Below are 25,604 nucleotides of genomic sequence, written 5' to 3' on the forward strand. Positions count from 1 at the left end.
ATTTTTATTTATATTTCACATTTCTTTAATATTTGATAAGATATTGTTCTCCTTCCTTCCTTTAGTTCTTTAGATATGTTTTATATTAGTTCTTTGAACATACTTTAAGTATGCTCATACTTAAGTATGAACATACTTTAAGTATGCTGATTCAAAGTCTTTATAAGAGGATTTTCAAGATTGTGGAATAGAGAAGTTTGCTCTTCTGGCTGCTCCACTGCATGAAACCAAGAAAGCAGATAGGCAGTTTCTCAGCAAGGTGGGTGAACCAGGAAAAAAATAAAAATAAAAATAAAAAATAAAAGGCAGGGGGAGTTGGACATTCAAAGCAGACCAGGAACTTAGGAGGTTAGATATAATAAAATGAGGAAGAAATCCCTACCACTACAGCCATTGCTATGGCTGGTGGCACAAGCCAAAGTGGTCCCTCTGCAGGCAAAGTAGAGGGATAAAGGAATTAAAGGAACCCACATCTTCAGGAGGCCTGAGGCGTGTTTGGGTAGGGAGAGTTTAGAGATCAAAGACACTGCCCCACTAAACTAAAAGGCTTGATGCACAATATTCTTGTGCGGGAATGAAGCATCTCTCCCTGCTGGGTAGGGAGGACAAAGGAAGGAATCATTCTGCAGATACAGTGTGGGGGCCAGCAGCTGGGGAAGCCAATTCCTGGCAAACCTGAGTTTGGCTTGAAACACAGGTCTAGCAAACCCACACTGCATGACATAGAATATGCCTAAGTGAATAGGAGAAAATTAAACTGTTCTTGGAAACCCACCAGGCTCTCTGCCTTCCTCTTCAATCCAGCTGCTTGATGGACAGTCTGGGACAGATGCACCTGGCCAGGGCAGGGGCAGGAAAAGATTGAATTTGGAGACTGAACCCAACACTAGGAAATGTGGGGTCCACAGATGACATAGTGAACTAAAAATTGGTGGCTCTACCACACAAGTGGAACCCAGGGGAGATCCCTAGGGTACAGTCTTCCAAAATGGACTAGCAATTGCTGGGCTCTCCAGACCAACTGGCATTCAGCAAAGAACCTGGAACATACCTAAACCTAAACTCCGCCTTCAGGAGTTCTGCCTATGGGATTACCCCTCTCACTCCAGCAACCCCAGCCTGAGGTGAAGCAAAGCATCATACTCCAGATGACCCCACCTACCACTGCTGAGAAGGGAAGGCTGAGAATCTTTTGAACTCCAACAGAAACAATTCTTTAACTTTTCAGCAAAACAAACCCACATAAATAGTTATCTCATTCTAGACAAAAATGCCAAAAACATTGGAGAAAAGAAAGCCTCTTCAACAAATGGTGCTGGGAATACTGGAAATTCATATGTAGAATAATGAAACTAACCCCCTATTTCTCACCTGGCACAAAACTCAACTGAAAGTGGATCAAGGACTCAGGCATTACATCAGAGACCCTGTGCTTACTAGAAGAAAATGTAACCCAATTTTCTATCATGTTGACGTAGGAACTGGATTCCTCAGCAAGATTCCTAAAGTACAAGAAATAAAATCAAGAATCAATAAATGGGAAAGTAGCAAACTAAAAAAGCTTTTTCACAGCAAAGGAAACAATCAAGAACATGAATAGAGAGCCTACAAAATGGAGAAAATCTTTGTCACCTGCACCTCAGATATAGAGCACTAGCCTCTAGGATATATAAAAGACTCAAAAAACTTAACACCAAAAATCCAAATAACTCAATCAATAGATGGGCAAGGGAACTGAACAGGAACTTCAAAGAAATACGAATAGTCAACAAATATATGAAAACATGTTCAACATCTCTAGCAATTACAGAAATGCAAATTAAAACTACACTGAGATTTCATCTTACTCTAGTCAGAATAGCAATTATCAAGAATACGAGTAACAATAAAATGTTGGCAAGGATGTGGGGAAAAAGGCAGACTCACACATTGCTGGTGGGACTGCAAATTAGTGCAACAACTCCGAAAAGGAGTATGGAGATTCCTCAGAAAACGTGGAATAGAACCACCATTTGACCCAGTTATCCTGTTCCTGGGTCTATACCCAAAGGACTTAAAATCAGCATACTATAGTGATTTGGTCACATCAATGATTATAGAAGCTCAATTCATAATAGCTAAGCTTTGGAACCAACCTAGATGTCCTTCAACAGATGAATGGATAAAGAGAATGTGGTATATATACACAGTGGAGTATCATTCAGCCATAAAGATGAATGAAATTATGGCATTTGTCAATAAATGGATGGAACAGTAGGATATCATGCTAAGTGAAGTAAGCCAATTACAAAAACCCAAAGGCTAAATGTTCTCTCTGGTATGTAATGCTAACACAAAATAAATGTGGAGTGAGGAATAGAAGTTCATTGGATTAGAAAAAGAGGAATGAAGGGTGGCAGGGGTGGCAATAGGAAAGACAATAAATTGGACATACTTTTCCTATGTTCTTTATGAATACATGACCAGTGTAACTCCATATCATGTACAACCACAAGAATGGGAAATTATATTCCATGTATGTATAATATGTCAAAACATACTCAATGTCATATATACCTAAGAAAAACAAATAAAAATAAGTCTTTATAAAGCAACTCCAATGTCTGGGCTTCCTTAGAACAGTTTCTATTGATGCTCCTCCCTCCCCTCACCATTTAAGGTAATTAAAAGTTCCTTGGATTTTTAGAAGTCTGAGGAAAGCTTCGAGAGTTATGAGAAAATTTACTTTGACAATATTTGCCTACATTCTCATTGTTTTTGTGGAGAAGCAAATTTTTAGAGGTCCTTACTTCACCAAATCCACTGATGTTCTTTGTACAATTTTTTGTGTAGATATGCGTTTTCACTTCCCTTAGGCAAAACATTAGAAGTAAAAATTCTAGGTCATTCGATAACTTTATTTCACATTCTGATGAGTTGCCAAACTGTAGCTATGGCATTTTACATTCTCAATGTACATTTCCACATGTTTGGCAATATTTATTATTGTCTATCTTCTGTATTATAGACATTCTAAGGGATAGCAGTTGGTGGGTTTGATTAGTATTTCCACAATGTCTAATTAAGCTGTACATCTTTTCATGTGCTTTCTGGTTGTCTGTATATCTTCTTCAAGAAATATCTGTCAGATCGTTTGAACATTTTAAAATTTGATTACCTGTCTTTATTCTTTTTTATATCTTTATTTTATTTATTTATTTTTAAGTTGTGCTGAGGATAAAATCCAGTGCCTCACATGTGCCAAACATTCAACCACTAAGCCATCTTTGTTCTTGAATTTTAAGAGTTCTTTACATAAATACATTATCTTGAGATATCTTATGCAAAAGGTGAATTGTCTTTTTCACTTCCTTATTGGTATTGTTTATTTTTAGCACATAAGATTTTATATTCTGATGTAGTCCAATTTCCAGTTTTTCTTTTGTCACTTGTGTTTTTCATGCTGTATCTAAGAAGGCTCTGATTAGTTCAAGGTCACTAAGGTACATTCCTACGGTTTCTTGTCATATTTTTATAGTTTTGTCTCTTACATTTACTCCCACACCCCCAGCTCTTACATTTAGTTTCAATCTGTTTAATTTTTGAGTGTGAATGAGAGATTGGGATCCAATTCATGTTTCTTCATGAAAATCCAGTGTCTCCAACCATTTGTTGAAGAGTATTTTTTCCTTCATTGAATTTTCTGGGCATCATTGTCAAAAATAAACCAGCAAGCCAGGCATGGTGGCATTGCTTGTCGTCCCCAGTACTTGGGAGGCTGATTCAGGAGTTCGCTTGGGCCCAGAAGTTTGAGATCAGCCTGGATAATATAGTGAGACCCTATCTCAAAAATAAGTGGCTTGCGGGGCTGGAGTTGTGGCTCCGTGGCATGCCTCTATGTGTGAGGCCCTGGGTTCGATACTCAGCACCACATATAAATAAATAAAATGAAAGATTCATTGACAACTAAAAAACATATGAAAAAATAAATAAATAAATGGCTTGGCCATGGTGGTGAATGCCTGAAATCCCTGTGACTCAAAAGAGTGAGGCAGGAAGATGATGAGTTTAAGGCCAGTCTGGGAAACTCAGTGAGACCCTATCTCAAAATAAAATTTTAAAAAGGGCAGGGGATGTGTCTCAGAGGTTGGACACCCCTGACTTCAACCCTCCATACCAAATAACCATTACTGTAAGGTTATAAATTTCTGGACTCTCAATTCTAGAGCTGAACTGAACCCTACTTCAACTAAATTGGCACCACACCGTCTTCATTTCTCAAGATTTACAGCAAGTTTTAAAACTGAGGATAGGTATTATAGGTATTTGTTGTTTTAGGTTTTTTTTCCCAAGATATTTTGGGCTATTCTGGGTTCCCTGTGATTTTTAGGATTAGCTTTTCAATTTCTACAAAGACATTGTGAATATTCTGATATATATTATATTGAATTTGTAGATCAATGAGGAAGTACAGCTGTCCTAAAAATAATGCTTTTTGGGCAGGAGGGAGTGGGGGAAGGAAAGACAGTGGACTGAGACAGACATCATTATGTACATGTATGATTACACAAATGGCGTGAATCTACATTGTGTACAACCATAGAAACGAGAAATTGTACCCCATTGTGTACAATGAATCAAAATGCAATCTGTAAAAATAAAAAAAAATGCTTTTCAATCCATGAACACAGGATGTTTTTACTTTTATTTAGATCTTAATTATTTTCAAAAATATTTTATAGTTTTCAGAGTATAAGTTTTACACTTCTTTGATTAAACTTATTCCTAAGTGTTTTATTCCTTTTGGTGCAAAAGTAAATAATAATTTAATTCTTTTTTTTTCTTTTTTGAAGGTATCTTGCTCTGTTGTCCAGGCTGGTCTTGAACTCTTGGGCATAAATTATCCTCTCCACTTAAGTAGTTAAGATCACAGGCATAGAACACCATGATCAGGCTTGATTTTATTTTCACACTGTTCATTATAATTGTGTAGAAATAGAATTGACTTTTTGTATATTGCCCTTGAAATCTGAAATCACGCTGAACTTGTTTATTAGTTCTAATAGTTTTTACTTGGATTCATAAAGATTTTCATTATAGAAGCTCATGTCATCTACAAATAATTTTAATTCTTCCTTTCAAATCTAGATGCCTTATCTTTCTTTTTCTTATGTTACCTCCCTGACTATATCCTCTGGCCCAATGTTGAACAAAAGTGGCAAAAAACAGATATCCTTCTTGTTTCTGATCTTAGGGGAAAAGCTTTTAGTCTTTCATTATTAAGATGTTTCACTATGGAGGTAATGGTTGTGTTTTTTTTTGCAGATGCCTTTTATCAGGCAGAAATTCCCTTCTATTCCTAGTTCGTTGAATATTTTTATCTGAAAGTTTGAGGTTTTGTCAAATGCTTTTCCCATGTCTACTGAGATGACAATTGGCTTTTGTGCTTTATTCTATGAACGTTATATTGATTTTTTGATACTAAACTAATTTTGTATTCCTGAGATAAATCCAATTTGGTCATGGTGTACAAGCCTTTTTATGTTACTAGATTCAGCTTATTAGTATACTATTGAGGTTTTTAAATCTACATTCACAGGGGACATTAGTCTCTGGTTTTCTTGTGATTATCTTTGATTACTGGGCTCATAAAATGAACTGGGAAATGTTCCCTTTGGAAAAGTTTGTGAAGGTTTAATATTATTTTTTGAATAGTTGATGAAATCCACCAGTGCAGCCATATAGACAAAGCTCTGCTTTGTGGATAATTTTAATTTTTTAAAAAAATTACTAATTCAGTGTCTCAAATTGTTGTAGGTTTATTCAGGTTTTCTACCTCTACTTTCACCTGTTTTGGTTAAAAAAAGAAAAGTTTTACCAGATACAGCTATGCCCATTCATTTACATACTGTCTATGCCTGCCTATATCAAAACTTCAGAGTTGAGTAGTTGTGACAGAGACTGTACAGCTCACAAAGCCAAACACACTTACTATCTGGGCCTTTATAGGATAAATTTGCTGACCTCTGGCTTAGGAGAATTAAAATCAAAGTGAAGGGGCTGGAGTCAGGGTTGCCTAATATGTGTGAGGTCCTGGGTTTGATCCTCAACAACACATTAAAAAAAATAAATAAAATAAGTTTTTTAAAAAATCAAAGTTAACTCTGCTAGTAAAACTAGAGCAAAAGGGTCTGAGGAAAGTGTAAGTGTTGAGTGAATTTTCAGGTAATTTACTTAAGGTTACACCTATAACATCAAAATAAAATCTAGTTTTATGACTGTCGGCTCAAAGTTCCATTCCTGCCTTACCCCTCAGAATCACTCTTTACGGGGAAACAAACACATTCAGACCAGATTATGTACCAAGATCCAGGTTCACAGAACAGAGAGTTCCAAAGTAAAATGTATTCTGAGCAAGGAGAAGAGTAATAAAGTCAAACTGAATAACAGTTCTCTTTCAATTGAGAGAAAAAGCAAAATAAAGCCTTAAACAATCATAGCTTTCCCAAAGATTTTTTTTGGCAGTGCTAGGGATTGAACCCAGGACCACATGTATGCTAGGCAAATGCTCTACCACTGAGCTATATACCCAGCCCTCACAATCATTTGGGAATAGCAAGACGGGGTATCAGTGAGGACTCTCCCAGGTTCTTTCCTGGCCTCACAAAGGTAGAATGAATCAATCCATCCTTTCTGTGCCCATATTACCTTGAAATTTTACCCTAAAAGCATCTGTCACATAGATTTTACCCATGTTTGTGACTTCCTCACCACTTACTTCAGCATCCTTCAGCTCTAAAATACGCTCTATGCTATGCAATCTTCCCTCAGACCTCCCATCAAAAACATTCTCCATTCTCTTTACTATCAGCCACAACTAAACTGTTGCTACCCAACATAATGGTTAGCAATGTCCAAACCACTTCCATAGGAAGCCAAATGTAGAGTTGCTACATTAAAACAAACAAACAAACAAACAAACAAACAAACAAACAAACGAACAAAGAGTTCTACAAATAGCACCTAACAGAGGTTTGTAATGTCATCATCGCAGCTGTTAGATGATATAACACAGAAAATGTTCTGGGTATAAAATTATTCCTTTCATGGAAAGCCTTGGCAATCAGACCCAAACAAGCTCTGTGATAGGTAATATCACAATAATGTTATTTCATGTGTAAGTGTAATGGGAATGTCCACTATTCCAGATTTGGTGTGGAGTTTCTACAAAAATATTGTCATTCCAACTTTACCATTAGCTCTGACAATAATAAATGAGACTAAATGGAAGCTTTGGACCCAGTCACTGAAAGGTCCAGGAACTCTAAGCAAATCCTTTAAATTATATTAAAGAACTTCCAGGTCAAGTGGGAAGACAAATTTGTCAATACATTAAAGAATTTTCCATTTTATTGAAGAAATACTACAACTTTCCCTTTTTTGTTCCTTCTCAAAGACTAATGCCAGGCCATCATTCAATTCTCCTATCTCTGAAAAACATCCAATCCATCACCAAGTCCTAGTCATTTCATCTCCAAAGTCTCCCCCTCTAATATCGCTGTCTCCATCCAAACCACAAATTCTTATTTCTCTGGTGGGTTGCTGAGTGCAAGAGATTTGCCCTAAGGTGGACAGCAATACTCCCTCCCTCTTTGTTCTTCACCTTTCTCATGTATGTCTCTTACTCTAGAATTAAAGACTACAAGGTTTATATCTGCCCACCAAGTAGTCTCTCAGCCTTCAGTCTTCATAGTTTTCCATCCTCAGCATCACTGGCTTCTATCTCACAACACTGTTAAAAAGAAAAATTAATCACATCACTTTCCCTTAAATCTGCTACAGAATTCCTATAAGAGCACACACCTTAGTCTGGTCCCCATCTATCTCTCTAGTCTTGACCCTCTCTCTGCCTCTTACGCACCCTACAGATACCAACCACAGTGGATGACTCCCAGGAAGAACCATTCTCTTCCATTTCCAAACCTATTCACATATTGTTTCTTTTGAAAGTATACTTTTATAGCTGGAAAAATGCAGATCAGATGCCCTAACTGCTCTGGGCCCTCCCTGACTTAAGGTATTCTCATGGCTCCCACTTTTCTCTCTTCCAACATTTGACAATTCTCTTAAGTACTAGAATTCTGCATACATACTTTACATTTACAGACCAGTGAATGGTCAGGATTGGCTATTAAAAATCTATGTCCAATCAGTGGTAGCACTATTGCCTAGTATATGTAAGGTCCTGGGTTCAAGTTCCAGCATCTCACTCACACACTCACACACACACACACAAAAACCACAAAGAAGATCTATATCCCCATTTTCAAATATACTGCAGGCCTGAATTATCTGATGACTTTATTAGCTACCAAGAATGAAAAAATGGAGGATGGAAAGATAACATTTTCATTATAAAAGGACCTGAGTAATATTTCATTAAGTCCTTAAAATAGAGCTTAAAGAATACTTTTTATAAATCCATATACTCCCTTGTAAATCTATTTACTCTATAAAACTTCAAAAATTCACTTCTCAAAACTATGCTAGAAATAGTTTATAGAATAAACATAAGTAATTTGATAGACTATAGTAGATAATGGGACTGAGTCCAGTTAGAATTATTTGATTAAAAGTTCAAATTTCTTTGTAATCTTTATTTCTTTCAGTCTCAAGAATACTTCTTCTGCCTTATATTTATAATGATCTCAATCTAACCATTCCCCTCTAATATTAGACCTGTACGTTACAACAGTATAGCCCCTGAAGCTTACCTGAGCTGAGATGCCTATAAGGAGCAGCCACTTCTGGTATTCATCAGTTCGGTAGTGGATCATCTGGCACCCAGCCAGACTAGCATGCCTATCAAACATCTTCATGGGCTGGGAGTCACCTTCCATGTTCCAGTGATAGACCATGGTCTCAGTCACCAAGGCAATAGTGTTCGCAGAGATCCATTTCCAAAATATCACCTCTTCTGTCATAGTATGAGACTTCATTTTACTCTTCATCTCAATATTAAAGATCTGAAGAGTCTTCCCAGCTAGTATTTGATGTGATAGAGATTAGAGAAAGATAAATTAAAAATCGAAAAGGCAAATTCTTATTCTTTTAAATTCCAAATCCTTTCAATATTACTCTAAGTTGTAATATTTAAAACTAATCTGATTAACAAGGAAAAAAGGTTGCCTGACCATATTTTGATGTTTAAATATTAAAAAGAACTTTGTATGCATTAGATTCTTCTTCAGAAAAATAACAACAAAAAATTAGTTCTACTGAAACAAGAAGCAGTTTTAGATTGATTTCTTCTAGTTTTAAAACACTTTTCTGGGGCTGGGGGTGTAGCTAGTGATACATGTGCTTAGCATGTGAAAGGTCCTAGGTTCAATCCCCAACACCAAAAACCCTCCAAAACCAAAATTTTTCTATATAAGTTAGCAAGAATATAAGACATCCTTTCTTTTCTTTTTTTTTTCTTTTGCTTATTTATTATTTTAAGCAGTGCTGGGGATTGAATCCTGGGTGTGACACATGCTAAATAAGTACTCTACCACCAAGCCACACCCCAAGCACAAGACATTCTTTTGTGATTTGAACACAATCACACCTTCCTGTTAAATCAATTTCTCCATATAATAGGGTTACTTTGTTTTAAATTTTAGACTAGTGTTGTCATTTGAAATGTACCTAGTAAGACACATTTCAGGAACTGAGGTTTTACTTTTATTTAACTTTAACTAAACAGTTTCATGTGGGAGGATAGGATAGGATAGCACAACACTTAACAAAAGAATTTAGTATCCAACTTCTGGCAAGAGATATACTATTTCTACCATTGGCAAGGAGCTGATTTCTGATGTTGGAATCTATTTAAAACTTAGAGCTCTCTGGGTATGGTGGTACATGCCTGTTCCCAGTGATTCGGAAGGCTAACACTGGAGGATTGTGAGTTGGAGGACAACCTCAGTAACTTGGTGAGACCCTGTCTCAAAAATTAAAAGGACTGGGACACAGCTCAGTGTAGAGCACCCATGGATTCAATCCCCAGAACCAGGGAGGGAGAAAAACCCTTAGCACTAACATAAAATATTGAAATATTGCTCCCCTCTAAGATCAGGAACAAGGCAAGGATTATTTCTCTGACCAATTATTTTGACATGATACTGGAGATAATAGCCAGTGACCAATTATTTTGACATCATATTGGATATAATAGCCAGGCAAGAAAAATAAAAGGTAAATAGATGTTTAAAAAAGTAATAGTAAATCTCCCTTTTTTTCAGACACTATAATTATTTACAAATAAGTATTTACAAAGAAAACACCAAGGAATTAAATATCTATAAAACAATTCTTAGAATAGGTGAATATAGCAAAACTGCATGATACAAGATCAATATATAAGAATATTGAATTTAGAAATTCTAGCAACAATCTGAAAATAAAATTAAAAAATTATAATGCATAGAATCCAATGACAGTATGTTAGAAGAAATGTCAGAAAAGGACTTCAGATTATACATGATTAAGATGATTCGCGAAGCAAAGGATGAGTAAGAGAACAAATGCAGGCAATGAATGATAATACCAATAAGCTGAAAGAACAACTGCAGGAAGTGAAAGATCATTTCAACAAAGAGATAGAGATTCTCAAAAAAACCCAAGCGGAAATCTTTGAAATGAAGGAAACAATAAACCAAATAAAAAACTCAATGGAAAGCATCACCCAAAGACTAGACCACTTGGAAGACAGAACCTCAGACAATGAAGACAAAATATTTAATCTGGAAAATAAAGTTGCCCAAACAGAGAAGATGGTAAGAAATCATGAACAGAATCTCCAAGAACTACAGGACATCATGAAAAGATCAAATTTAAGAATTATTGGAATTGAGGAAGGCACAGAGATACAAACCAAAGGAATGAACAACCTATTCAATGAAATAATAGCAGAAAATTTCCCAAAGCTGAAGAAAGAAATGGAGAATCAAATATGAGAGGCTTACAGAACACCAAATGCACAAAATCACAACAGATCCACACCAAGGCACATTATAATCAAAATGCCTAACATTCAAAATAAAGATAGGATTTTGAAGGCCGTGAGAGAAAAACATCAGATTACATATAGGGGGAGACCAATACGGATAGCAGCCACCTTCTCAACCCAGACTCTAAAAGCTAGAAGGGCCTGGAACAACATATTTCAAGCTCTGAAAGAACATGGTTGCCAACCAAGAATCCTATACCCAGCAAAACTAACCTTCAGATTTGAAGATGAAATAAAATCCTTCCATGATAAACAAAAGAATTTACAAATAGAAAGCCTACGCTACAGAATGTTCTCAACAAAATATTTCATGAGGAGGAAATGAAAAACAACAATGGATATCAGCAAAGGGAGGAACTACCTTAGAGAAAAACCAAAGGAGAAACCAAGCCAACTTAAAAACCAAAAATAAGCCAAATGACTGGGAATACAAATAATTTCTCAATAATAACCCTGAACGTTAATGGCCTAAACTCCTCAATCAAAAGACATAGACTGGCAGAATGGATTAAAAAGAAAGACCCAACAATATGCTGCCTGCAAGAGACTCATCTCATAGAAAAAGACATCCACAGACTAAAGGTGAAAGAATGGGAAAAAACCTACCATGCACATGGACTCAGTAAAAAAGCGGGTGTTTCCATCCTTATATCAGATAAAGTGGACTTCAAGCCAAAGTTAGTCAGAAGGGATAAAGAAGGACATTTCATACTGCTTAAGGGAACCATAAACCAGGAAGACATAACGATTGTAAATATTTATGCCCCAAACAATGGTGCATCCCTGTACATCAAACAAATCCTTCTCAATTTCAGGAATCACATAGACCACAACACAATAATTCTGGGTGACTCTAATGCACTGCTGTCACCACTAGATAGAGCTTCCAAACAAAAAATTATAATGCCACCAAGAGTATAACCTTTAGGAGTAAATTAAAAAGATATGCAAAACTTCTACACAATAAAGCATAAAATGTGCCCAAGAGAAATGAAAAGCTTAAATAAAAGTAGGTGCATGAATCAGAACACTTACTGTAATTTCTCCCCAAATTTATCTGTAGGTTAAGTGTAATCCCAACTAAAATCTCAGCATCCTTTTAAAATGTAAGTATAAAAAGCTGATTCTACAGTATATATGGAAATGTAGAGGATAGAGAATAGTCATAAATATTTTAGAAAAGAGCAATGCTGGAAGACTTAGTGACTTAAATACTATAATGCTACAGTAATTGTGTTATGATCATAAGCATAAACTTACAGATCAATGAAAAAGAGTAGTCCAGAAATAGCTATATGCAATTGATCTGACAAAGGTGACAAGAAAAAAAAATCACATGGAATCTCAGAGGACTTGGAATAGCAAAAACAATCTTGAAAAAGATGAAAGATGGAGATCTCACACATCCTGACTAAAAACTTATTACAAAGTTAGAGTAAGCAAACAGTGTGGTAATGGTATAAAGACAGACATACGGACCAATGGAATAGAAAGCCCAGAAATAAATAAATAAATAAAATAAAAATAAAAAATAAAAACAAGAGCTGGCATGTAGATCAATGATAGAGCATTCCCGGGTTCATTCCCCAGTACTGCACAAAAAATAACACTTAACACTAAATTTTTAACAAAAAAGGCACACGATGGTGGTAGGCAGCTGTGTAGACTTTCCTCGAGCTGCTTGTACACTGCTTGTTGGAACCAGGGCGCTTTTTGGAACAATCAAGAAAACTGACAGTCCTTAGTTGCTGATCAGAAATAAGAGAGAAGACACAAATTACTCAAATCACAAATGAAATAGAGCACATCAATGACAACCCTGAAGAAATTAACAGGATTATGAGAGAATATTATGAACAACAGCATGCAAATACTTTAGAAGGCTTCAATGACTTGAATAAATTCTTAGAAAGACAAAAAAACAGAAAATTTAGACAGATTTATACCAAGTAGAGAAGTTTAATTAGTAATTAAAAGTATTCCCATGAAGAAAAGCTAGAGCCCAGATTGCTTTCATTGCTAAATTCTGTCAAATACTGAAAGAAAACAGAAATAAAAAGTCTTTCATAGACCCTTTCAGAAAAGAAGATGGACCACTTTCCACCTCAGTCTCCGAGATCAAAATGTACCCAAATATCAAATTAAACAAAGAAACATCTTTCACCTTCCCACTCCTACCCAAAAATCACATACTGATTATCATAAAAATAGCAGAAAAATTCTTTTATTTTAGTGAACCAAATACAACAACATACAAAAATGATTATATACCATGACCAAAAGAAACAAGTGAAGGATATCCATTCTAACTACTTGTAAAACTGTCCTGGATATTGTAGTCAATGCAATGTTCAGACAAACAAAACAAACATAATGCAGATCAGAAAGAAAGGTACAAAACTATTTGTAGATAACATGATACAGTATACAGAAAATGCTAAGAAATACAGAATCCACTAAAATCTAAAATAACTAATGAGTTAAACAAATATACAAAAATTACAAATATACAAAAAATTACAAATATACAAATATACAAAAATTAATAGTATTTATATATACTAACAACCCCAAAATTAAATTAAGAAACAATTCTGTACAAGATAATATCAAATAAGAACAAAAGAATTTGGAACAAATTTTATGAAAGTGTAGTATTTATACACTGACATACAAAACACTCCTGAAAGAAATTAATTTTGGGGCTGGGGTTGTGGCTCAGTGGTAGAGCTCTTGCCTAGCATGTGTGAGGCACTGGGTTTGATACTCAGCACCACATATAAATAAACAAAATAAAGATCCATTGACAACTTAAAAAATATTTAAAAAAACCCCATAGACCTAAAAGCAAAAACTAAAACTACAACATCATTAAAAGGGAATATAGAAAACTGTCATGACTTTGGGTTAGGCTAAGTGCTCATAAATGACTCCAAAAGCACGATCCATTAAAGAAAATAAATGGGTAAACTGAGCTTCATCGAAATTAAAAACTTTTAGCCAGATGCTGTGGAATATGCCTAAAATCCCAGCAACTCAGGTGGGATAAGGCAGGATTGCCAGTTCCAGGACAGCTTTGGCAATTTAAGGAGACTGTCTCAAAATTTAAAAAATTAAAAACAAGGCTGGGGATGTAGTTCAGTCATATAGTAATCCTGGGTTCAATCCCCAGTACTTCCAACATAAAAACAAACAAACAAACAAACAAACAAACAAACAAACAGACTAGAAAACAAAACTAGAAAACTAGAAACTTTAGCCTTTAAAAAGATAAGACTGTGGTTTGAATGTGCTTGTTCCCTCTAAGATTCATGTTGAAACCCCAATGCAACAGGGTTGAGAGGTGGGGCCGATTGGGAAGTATTTAGGACATTAAGGATCCACTTGTATCCACCTTTAATTAACACTGTTATAAAAGGGCTTGCTGGAGGAAATCTGGTCCCATTTTGCCCTTCTAATCCTCCTGCCATGAGAAGATACAGCATTCTTCACCCATGTGAAGATACAGCATTCTTCACCTCCAGAAGCTACAGGGCACTATCTAAGAAGCAGAAACTGGGTTATTAGAAGACACAAAACCTGCTGGCACCTTGATCTTGATTTCTTAGCCTATAGAACTGTGAGCAATACATTTCTGTTCTTTATAAATTATTTAAGCTATGGTATTATAGAAGCACAGACTAAGATATCATTAGGAATATGAAAAAGCAAGCTACATACAGAAAGAAAATACATATTTCGCAGAGCCAACCAATAATTTGTATTCAGAATATAGAAAGAAATGTTTTAATTCACTAAGACAAATACATGGTTAAGAAATGGGTTAATGCTATGTAAATTTATGATTACACAAATGGTATGCCTTGACTCCATGTACAAATAGAGAAACAACATGTATCCCATTTGTTTACAATTAAAAAAAAAGAAATGGGTTAATGGCTTTGGGTTTAGGGAGGTGGGAGGAAAGAAATTGCAAAAGATGTTTTGCTAAGAGTATGCTTGAAAATTACAGCTTACCTATTGCCCTGTATGTTTGTTATGTGCATTTCATTTAACTTTGCTGTGCTGTATATATTGTGTGTATACTGGACAAAGGAGTCCTAAATTTATAATATTTAGTCTCTAGACAATAGTTTTCCAATGTATGACAAAAACAGAGTTAGTAAACTAACACATTTTGTACACTTTGTGTTAAAATTCATAGAAAGGCTGACTCTGAGAAGGACTTTTGGAAGTGAAATTATAACATTGCATCTAAGTGACACATATGTCTATATCACATGTAACACAGAAGAGAAGAAAATGGAAAAAATGAAGGATTCTAGTCCACAATTTCCTGTGACACATGGGAGGTCATGCCTGATCTTTATTTCTACAGAGATCCTAAAGAGATTGAAAAAGAGCAGGCTGCTGCTGAAAAAGCTGTGACCAAGGAGAAATTTCAGGGCAAAAGGACTGCTCCAGCTCTTGAGTTCACTGCTATTCTACCTGAAGTTGTCTGAAGGTGTGCAGGTGCCCTCTATGCCTATGTAGCAGTTCCTTACTGAAAGTTGGAGAGCCTAGCCAGTCACTGAAGACTGTTCTGCAGCTCCTACTGCTAAGTCCACTCAATAGGCAGGAACAACCATTTTGTGGCCTTGAGCTGTTCTTCTGTAGACATTTAAGCAAAAATAGAATTAAGTTTATGGAAAATAAACACCAATTTCTTTAAAAAACAAAAAGAGTTCCAGCTCTTAAAAAGTCATTTTCTAATTACAAGACCTGACCAGGCCAAGTGAGGGGGTTCAGAAGATTCAAGATGAGAGCCCTTCACTTCCCTGCTTTATCAGAGCCTGTGCAAACCAGTTATGGTTTGAAATGAAATGGCAGAAGTGCTGGCAGAGCTCATTTGTAAGTCAATGATCTCTGTAATTCAATTACCACACAAATACTTTCTTCTTTTTAATTTTTCATTGTTTTTGGTATTGGGGATTGAATACAGGAGCACTCTGCCACTGAGCTACATCCCCAGCACTTTTTAGTTTTCATTTTGAGACAGGGTCTTGTTAAGTTGAGAAGGCTGGTCTCCAACCTGAAATCCCCCTGCCTCAGTCTCCTGAGTCACTAGGATTACAGGGGTGTGGTACTGTGTCCAGCAGATGCCTTCTTTTTAAAATATAGTTTGGCTTATTTTGGTCTAGATTTTTAAAAATACACTATACATCTTCCATGTGCCAACAATTTGTACTACAAGAATCTGAAATCAACCAACAGCCACAGGATTTAAGTAAAAATAGCAGAAAGTCTTAAAATTGTATCTCTTTGGTTCTAGAACTTCACACTTTCCTACACAAAACAGCACTCAACACTGTTACAGGTGAAGAAATTCATGTGAAGTGTGTGTGTGGGTGCCCACAGAAAGGCCATGCTGCTCTCCTGCTGGACAGAAACCATCTCATAGAATGCCAACTTTAGACAAGGATCCTCTAAGACTAGATTACAGGGAGATATCAAAGCAAGGCTCCTTTAGAATTTTGTCTAAACAGGCAAAAACAAGGTTATGTGCAATCTTCAAACTAACAACACCCTTCTTACAGCTAGAACAAGTGACACGCTGCTTCTTTACCAATTACAGTTTTTAAAAATTGTTTTTTGTAGTCGTATATATTATAGTAGAACCTATTTTTCATATATTAGTGTAAGCATAAATACATCTTATTCTAATTAGGATCCAAGTCTTGTAGATGTATATGATGTACTGTGGTGTATTCATTTATGTACATAGGAAAGTTATGTCAGATTCATTCCACTGTTTTTCCTATTCCTATCCCCACATCCTCCCCTTTTTTCCCCTTTGTCTAATCCACTAAACTTCTATTCTTCCCTCCCCTCCATGTTGTGGGTTAACATCCACATAACAGAGAGAACATTTGATCTCTGGTTTTGGGTACTGGCTTATTTCACTTAGCAGATAGTCTGCAGATCCATCCATCTACAGCAAATGTAACTACAGCAACTAAAGTTGTTATTCTTCTTTTTGGCAGAGTAATATTCTATTGTGTCCATACACCACAATTTCTTTATCCATTCATCTGTTGATGGGTATCTACCAATTACAAGCTTTATCCTCACTCTGGTCTTCCCTTTCTCATAGATAAGATTTCTTGAGATGCCAAATCACAGAAAATTACCTCCACTTTCTGACAGTCTCTAATCTACAGCAAATCCCTGCTTCCTTAGACCATCCTATAAATCATTCAGCTGAAGCCAAAATTCTAAAAAAGGTTCTTGCTAACACCCTCTTACTGAGATATACCCTAGTTTTGTACAGTGTTCTCTCACTCTACAACCAGTATGAACCCAACTTGTTCAACTGCAAGTATGTTGCTCATGGTCTTGGCTGGAGGGGGATGGCATCATCTAAGTACTATATTCTCTATAGTAACTTTCACACACACATACAAACACAAACATACAAACACACACATTGCACATTATTAAAGAGAACTGTGTTGGAGAACCAGGAAAAGGCAGGTCACTTCTGATGCCTGCTGTGAATACCAAACAACATGCTAGATAAAGATCTCTCAGAAGTATTAAAATTATATAAAATACAGAAAAACATCCCAACATTACAAGGTGAGAATGCCATAAAAATAGCCAAGGCTTAAGCGACAAAGTAAGATAAATAAGATTGAGTCCATAGATTAAATATCTTTTTCAATTAAAATTAAAAATTTACACTGCTTATACTACATCTTCAAAAAAATATTTTGACAAAGCCAGGCATGGTGGCGTATACCTGTAATCCCAGCAACTTGGGAGGTTGAGGCAGGAGAATCACAAGTTCAAAGGCAGTCTCAGCAATTTAGTGAGACCCTGAGCAACTTAGCAAGACCCTATCTCAAAATCAAAAATAAAAAGACCTAGGGATGTGCCTCTGTGGTTGAGCAACCCTGGATTCAATACCCAGAACCAGACACCCTCTAAAAACAAAAAACAAAACAAAACAAAACAACTTTGACAAGACTTCAAGGAAAAAGGTAGAGTTGGTAATATAATAAAGATCTTTTTGAATACAAAAACTTCAGTTCTTTCTTTCTTTTCAAAAATTTTTAGTTTTAGGTGGACACAATACCTTTATTTATTTATTTATGTGGTGCTGAGAATCTAACCCAGTGCCTCACACATGCTAGGCAGGTGCTCTACCACTGAGTCACAACCCCAGCCCCAGTTATTTCTTTTTAAATAGAGGTCCTAACTTCCAGATGTTCTTATACCTACTGAAATGATAAAGTAGACCCTATTTCTACAATAAAATAGAAACTGAGGCAAAGCTGATATTTGGCATTCACAACATTTTTAATGACTTTGTTTATTTTTATGTGGTGCTAGGGATCGAACCCAGAGCCTCACATGTGCTAGGCAAGTGCTCTGCCACTGAGCTATAGCCCCAGTTCATTCACAAATTTTTGATACAAAAATAGTTTTTATTTTTCAAGGTAAGTGATAAATGAGTTTACATAAAACATTAACAAGTCCACTCTGTACAAAATCCCTTTATTTCCAAATCAAGGCAGTGTGAAAAGATTCTATATTTTTCAAATTAACCAGGAAGTTTCAAATACCCAATGTTCCCTGAGTTCAAGGAAGTGAAATTCTATTAATGATCAGCTCTCCTTTCCCTGGTATGTTTTATGAGAGAGGGAGGTCTTTGGTTTCTCACAATGCCTACAGTAGCCAGCCCTGTAGCAGGCCCTGGCATGAGGGTACCAGAGAGTTCTCCTGATGAGCACACATGGTACTGCTGTGGATTTCCAGACCCGTGAAGACAGGGTCCTAGTCATTCATTCCCTCTCAGCATGTCTGGCACAGTAGGTGACATTACAGAGCAGCTCTGGTTCTCATGGACCTCTTAGAAAGGCACACTAGATATAGTTTCTGCTAAAATTTTTGGAATCAGGTTGAATACTACTGATGACACTTTACTGTGAGTTTACTGACACTTGTCTAATACTTAAGGTAAGAAAGTAGGTACAGTGAAATAAAATTCTTTTCTAAAAATTTGCTTGGCTTACCTTTCAGAGCTATCACCTTAGAAGCTGGATTCATGATGGCACTCTCTGCTGTGATAGGACGTCTGATGGGGGCCATTGGGTCATTCATGTCAATAATAACCACATGTGCCTGCTCCCCGACTTTCTCTCGGACACATATGAACTTGTCAGATTCCATAGTCAGTGTGCTAAATCCAATATTGGCTGGATTTATTCCTAGGTTTTGGAGCTAAACAGAAAAGAAGCATTTGATTAAAGTAAGCTTTTCCTCTCTGAAAGAGATTATCTCTAGCCTAAGGTTAGCGAAGTCTAACAGAAGGAAGAGGAAAACTTATACAAGAGTGTGGAAAAAAAACTAATGTTAGGTAAATATTCAAGGCAAACATAGGTTTTACTTTCTACAACTGTAATACAAACAGTCCAAAAGTCAACAGAAGCCCTTGAGTTAACTCTCAAGGGGCTTAAGACCTGCAGGGGTGATGAGGTGTGTGTAAGAATAAAGATAACACCAGGGAGTATGAAGGTTGCCAGGAGAGATACAGAAAGAGAGGAGCTGAAGGAAGGCCACAAAAAACACCACCAGAGAAGGCAGAGAGAGTTCCATCACTGAGGAGAGCTTTTGGGAGCTTCAGGGAAAGAAAAAGGAAAAGAGAAGATACAAACACTGGTTTCTCCAAAAAGCAAGTAAGAAGAAAAATTAGTTAGGAGTCTGTCTAAAACACCTCCCTAGATGCCATTAAGTCTGTCTAAATCTGATTTAAATGAATTTCTACTTAGTTTGAATACTACTTGGCAAATGTGAAGTTCATTAAAAATTTACCAAGTTTAATACATCTTCCAAGGTACACAGATTGCTTTTACTTGTGAAAACCAAAACTAGGCACCTTTCTCCAAAGGCCATCATATGACAGTACCTGGATTAAATAAAGACCTGTTAATGGGATTTGCAACAATGAAATTCCCTGGAAAAACACATATTTAAAAGTATACATGTGGCTTAGTGGTGAGGGCTTGCCTTGCACATGTGAGGCACTGGATTTGATCCTCAGAACCACATAAAATTAAATAAAATAAAGGTACAGTGTTCATCTACAACTAAAAATATTTTTTTAAAGTATACATAAAGAATCTATTAAGAACCACACCTATTTCTATAAATTCCCCTGTCTCAACAAGGTACCTTTATTTTCACTTTTTTTTATTATTTGAAATGGGAATCTTGCTGTTGCCAAAGCTAGTCTGAAAATTCTAGGCTCAAGTGATTCTCCTGAGTCAGCCTCCCCAGTAACTGAGACTACAAGCACATGCCATTGTGATGGGCTTTTGTTTGTGTTTTCTTCTGCAGCTGGGGATTGAACCCATGGCATCCTGAGCAACATCTTCAGATCTCCTTTTATTTAAAAATATTGTTCAGTTCAATCTCACCCTACTGCTATCGTTTTGACTCTTAAACATTTGTTCCCTTGTGTAACCTTGTATAAGTTTATGCTACAACAAAGATAATGAACTCCTTGTTTAAAAATATCCACCACCTTTTGGAAGGAGCACAAATGGGATTGTTCGTACTGTTGGTATAATCTTTCATTCTATCACTTTTTTCTTTGTTATAGACATGAACACCTCAAAAGCAGGGATGCTATCCAATTTTTTGTTGCCTTTGTAGCATAGACTAGCACATACTGGATATTCTAGCTACTGAGTCGAGCAGGCTGCAGAACAAAAGGTCACCTCATCTGATCTTCCCACTAATCAAGGCTTTCCAGGGGCTAGAGTCGTGGCTCAGTAGTAGAGCACTTGCCTGGCATGTGTGAGGCCCTGAATTCAATACTCAGTACCACATATAAATAAATAAATTAAAAGATCCATTGACAACTAAAAAAAACAAAAACAAAAACAAAAAAAATATATATATATATAAAAGAAATCATTCCAGGAGTTGGGGATATGGCTCAGTGGCAAAGTGCCTGCCTAGCATGCACAAGCCTTAGGTTTGATCCTTGGGGAAAAAAAGGAAAGAATGAAGGAAAAGAAGAAAGAATTAAGGGGGGAGAAAAAGAAATCTTTCCAAAGTCACAAAGATGATTAATGGTGAAGCCAGATAGAAAAAAGTCTGTGCTTTGACCCATAATACTGAGTTGTTTGAAATTCATATTTCATTTTTATATAAAAAAGGTTAAGTGATGATTTTGCTCCCAAGAGAATCCAGAACAAAGTCACATATAATAATAACCACCAAAACATTACTTTATAATTGTGGAATCAATTTTAAAAAACAAATTACTCACTGATATTGCCATTACTTAAAAGAAAAACTTCACATACTAGGTACAGGTAAAGAAAATAATGTGAACAATGGGCAGTGCTCACAGGTGCTTATTTAGGACAGGAAAAAAAAAAAACAAGTATTCTTCCTACTCTCACATGCCATTCAACACACTTCTGATACAACATGTGTAGAGGTTTCTTGCCAACAACAAGCAATACCAAGCAATTCTGCTGTGCACACCAACTGGGTATCCTATAATATAACTTTATTCTGATACTCTTCACCTTGGTATAGCCTCAAATCCTATGTTGAGGGTTTGATACCACAAAATTGCCACCTCTTCAGATGTCAATCATAAGCCCCAGGATGTGACCTATACTTCTGTACTTCTCATAAGTCAGGTTTACATCACTTATCCTTTGGTTCAATAACTTTGTTCAAGTGGCTCACAGAACTCAAGGAAATACTTTGCTTACATCTATCTATTTATTTGAAAGGGATCTCTAAGAGATGATTAGGCGATGAGGGCTCTGTCATAATGAATGGATTAATACTGTTATTGCAGTGTAGGATATACAGGAATCCTCACTCCCCTTGCTTTTCATTCATTTCTCTCTCACAGCTCTCCTCCATCTGCCTGTGTTCTTCTAACTTTGGCCCTGGGATGAAAGAGCAAGAGGACCTCACCAGATAACAGCAACTGGATCTTCAACTTTCCATCCTCAAGAACTGTCAGGAAATAAGTTTCTGTTTTTCATAATTTACCCAGTCTGATAGATGCAGGTGTGCATGCCTATAATCCCAGCAGTTCAGGAGGCTGAGGTAGGAGAATCATGAATTCAAAGCCAGCCTCAAAAACTTAGCAAGGCCCTAAGCAACTCAGCGAGACCCGGCCTTTAAATAAAATATAAAAAATGGCTGTGGATGTGGATCAGTGGTTAAGCACCCCTGGGTTCAATCCCCAGTAAATAAATAAATGAATAAATAAGTAAATAAATATAAATAAACTACCCATTCTGTGGTAGTTTGTTTTAGCATCACAAAATGAATTCAGCCAGGTTTTAGGAATACAGTGGATATTACGGCAGACAAGATTCTGTTCTAGCTCACCTTCTAGTACAGAAAATGAACAGATCATTATTGTTAGTTGAGATCACTGTTATGAAATAAAGAGGGTGGACCAAGAGAGTTACAGGGGGAGATCCAAGATGGGGGATAGATGGAGGCTGCATTCCTTGCCACTCCACAACTTGGGATTCAAGCACAGGAAAATCTGTTTCTCTGTGAGGCAGTCTTTGCTGCTCATTGATCCCCTGCTGTTTACCCAATTCATCCACTTTGATCACCCGCCATCTGCCAGCATATCACCTACTTTTTGAGTATAGATTGTTCACTGACTGCTGCCTATCATCCGCCATTTGCCCATTTGCCTGCCTCTTGCTTGCCCATCACCTGCCTTTCACCTACCCATCACCCATCGCTTTAAGTCCACCTGCTGATTGTCCACCCATTAGCCTGCAGACCACCCACAGACCCTCAGCAGATCGCCTGCTGTCTGCTGTTGCCTGGAAGTCCATTGTCACAATACCCACAGGTTTGGTTGCAGGTGGCTGTCGCCATTTTGGGACAACAGCCAGGACCTGAAAGACCCCCAGCCCAACTGACTGTGCCCCACCTTCAGGACCCCTGGCCTACCCATGCCCTGTGCAAACTCAGTGCCCACACCCAGTGGGTGCCCACACTGCAACTACGATTTACTAACACTTTAGAAGCCAGTACAGGAGGTTTCAAGATGGTGGACTAGATGGTGGACTGCATTTCATGTCACTCCAGGATTCAGGATTCAAGAAGAGAGGAGGTATTAAGAGACTTGGAACCAACTCAGAGCTGCCGGGTGAGTCTTTCCCACTGGGGAAGGCTCCCCAAATAGGGCAGTAGTACCAGAACGCAGGGAACTTCATGGAGTTGCCCAGTGAGACTCCCCTGCTAGAGTGGTGAACCTTGGACAACCGAGAGGAATGTAGACGAGGGCCACCCAGTGAGAGGCTTTGGTGCAGGGCAAGGGTCCCAGGCCTGGGTGACAGGACTGGATCGCAGGCAGCTTCTCTGAGGAGGGCCGCCTAGGGAGATGCTTTGGCATGGGGTGAAGCTCCTTGGCCCAGGTGTAGGTTCGGACCCCTGGGAACATGGCAGAGGAGGGCTGCCCACACCTGGAGGTAGTTTTAACCGAAGGGAACTTCTCGGAGGAGAGCTGCCCAGCGAGACTTCCCCACCGGGTGAGTCTTCCCCACCGGGTGAAGCTTTCCCACCAGGGTGGTAGAACCAGAGACACAGGCCCAGACCAGCCATGCCCTAGCCTGCAGTCTAGACCCCTTTAACTGACCATCAGTCAACAAGTGGAGGTGCCTCTGCCCACTAGCAGGGACTATACCCCACCTGAAGGCCACCACCCCTAGAGGGGCAGCTTCCTTAGAGCACTGCATTATCAAGTTCCTCCAAGACTTCAGACTACTGAAGGCTAGGAGATGAGTTATTGGAAATCTAGAGGGACACTATAAGTCAACAGAGGAAATCTGCAATATCTTAAGAGTTTCACTACTAGAGGGGTAGATACATCAGCAATATGAGAAAACAAGGGAAGAAAATGTCCCAAACAAACCTGGATGCTACATCAATAAAATCCAATGACAACATGGCAGAAGAAATGTCAGAAAGGGAGATCAGAATGTACATAATTAAAATGATCAGAGAAGCAAACAATGAGATGAACGAGAAAATGCAGGCTTTGAATAATCGCACCAATCAATAGTTAAAAGAGCAAATGTGGGCAGCAAAAGATCATTTCAATAAAGAGTTAACAGATACTGAAAAAAAAAAAAAAAACCAAACAGAAATCCTTGAAATGAAGGAAACAATAAACCAAATTAAAAACTCCATAGAAAGAATAATCAATTGGATAGAACACCTGGAAGACAAAACCTCAGACATTGAAGACAAAATATTTAATCTTGAAAACAAAGTTGAACAAACAGAGAAGATGGTAAGAAATCATAAACAGAATCTATAAAATTATGGAATATCATGAAAAGGCCAAATTTAAGAATTACTGGGATTGAAGAAGGCACAGAGAAACAAACCAAAGGAATGAACAATCTATTCAATGAAATAATATCACTAAATTTCCCAAATCCGAAGAATGAAATGGAAAAACAAGTACAAGAGGCTGATAGAACTCCAAATATACAAAATTACAACAAACCCACACCAAGGCACATTATAATGAAAATACCTAACATACAAAATAAAGACAGAATTTTAAAGGTTGCTAGAGAAAAAAATCAAATTACATTCAGGGGGAAACCAATACAGATATCAGGAGTTTTTCAACCAGACCCTAAAAGCTAGAAGGGCCTGGAAAACATTTTTCAAGCTCTGAAAGAAAACGGATGCCAACCAAGAATCTCATACCCAGCAAAACTTACCTTCACATTTGACAATGAAATAAAATCCTTCCATGATAAACAAAAGTTAAAAGAATTTACAAAAAGAAAGCCAGCACTACAGACATTCTCAGCAAAATATTCCATGAGGAAGAGATGAAAAACAATCATGTAAATTAGCAAAAGGATGAACTATCCTAAAAGGATAAAAAAAGGAGAAACCAAGTCATGTCAAAAAACAAAAAAGAGCCAAATGACTGGGAATACAAATCATATCACAATAATAACCCTGAATGTTAATGGTCTGAACTCATCAATCAAAAGACATAGACTGGAAGAATGGATTAAAAAGAAAAATCCAACAATACGCTGCCTGCAAGAGACTCATCTCATAGAAAGAGATACCCACAGACTAAAGGTGAAAGGATGGGAAAAAACATACCATGCACATGTACTCAGCAAAAAGCCAGAGTATCCATCCTCATATCAGATAATGTGGACTTCAAGCCAAAGTTAGAAGGGATAAAGAAGGATATTTCATACTGCTTAAGGGAAGCATAAATCAGCAAGACATAACAATCATAAATATCTATGCCCCAAACAGTGGCTCATCCAAACAAATCCTTCTCAATTTCAGGAATCAAATAGACCACAACACAATAATACTAGGTGACTTTAACATATATCTCTCACCACTGGACAGCTATTCCAAACAAAAAGTTAACAAACAAACAAACAAACAAACAAAAAAAAAAGCACATAGATCTCAATAACACAAATAATACTTTAGACCTAACGGACATATATAGAATATACCATCCAACAAAGAG

The 25,604-nt window shown here is 37.1% G+C and overlaps 1 protein-coding gene across 5 annotated transcripts in view; it reads right to left on the reverse strand.

Annotated features, from left to right (window-relative positions):
- Positions 1–25,604, reverse strand: part of CLTCL1 (clathrin heavy chain like 1) — a 137,229-nt gene that overhangs the window by 79,020 nt on the left and 32,605 nt on the right. For 4 of the 5 annotated variants that reach the window (XM_079151974.1, XM_079151970.1, XM_079151971.1 and 1 more), the window contains exons 2-3: positions 19,090–19,297; positions 8,754–9,022 (exon numbers count right to left, since the gene is read on the reverse strand). In XM_079151974.1, the coding sequence (XP_079008100.1) occupies positions 8,754–9,022; positions 19,090–19,297 (477 nt within the window). The remainder of the gene's footprint in view (positions 1–8,753; positions 9,023–19,089; positions 19,298–25,604) is intronic. The other variant, XM_079151973.1, reaches the window with a different exon arrangement.

This window comes from Sciurus vulgaris, assembly GCF_902686455.1.
Source record: "Sciurus vulgaris genome assembly, chromosome: 8".
Taxonomy (NCBI): domain Eukaryota; kingdom Metazoa; phylum Chordata; class Mammalia; order Rodentia; family Sciuridae; genus Sciurus; species Sciurus vulgaris.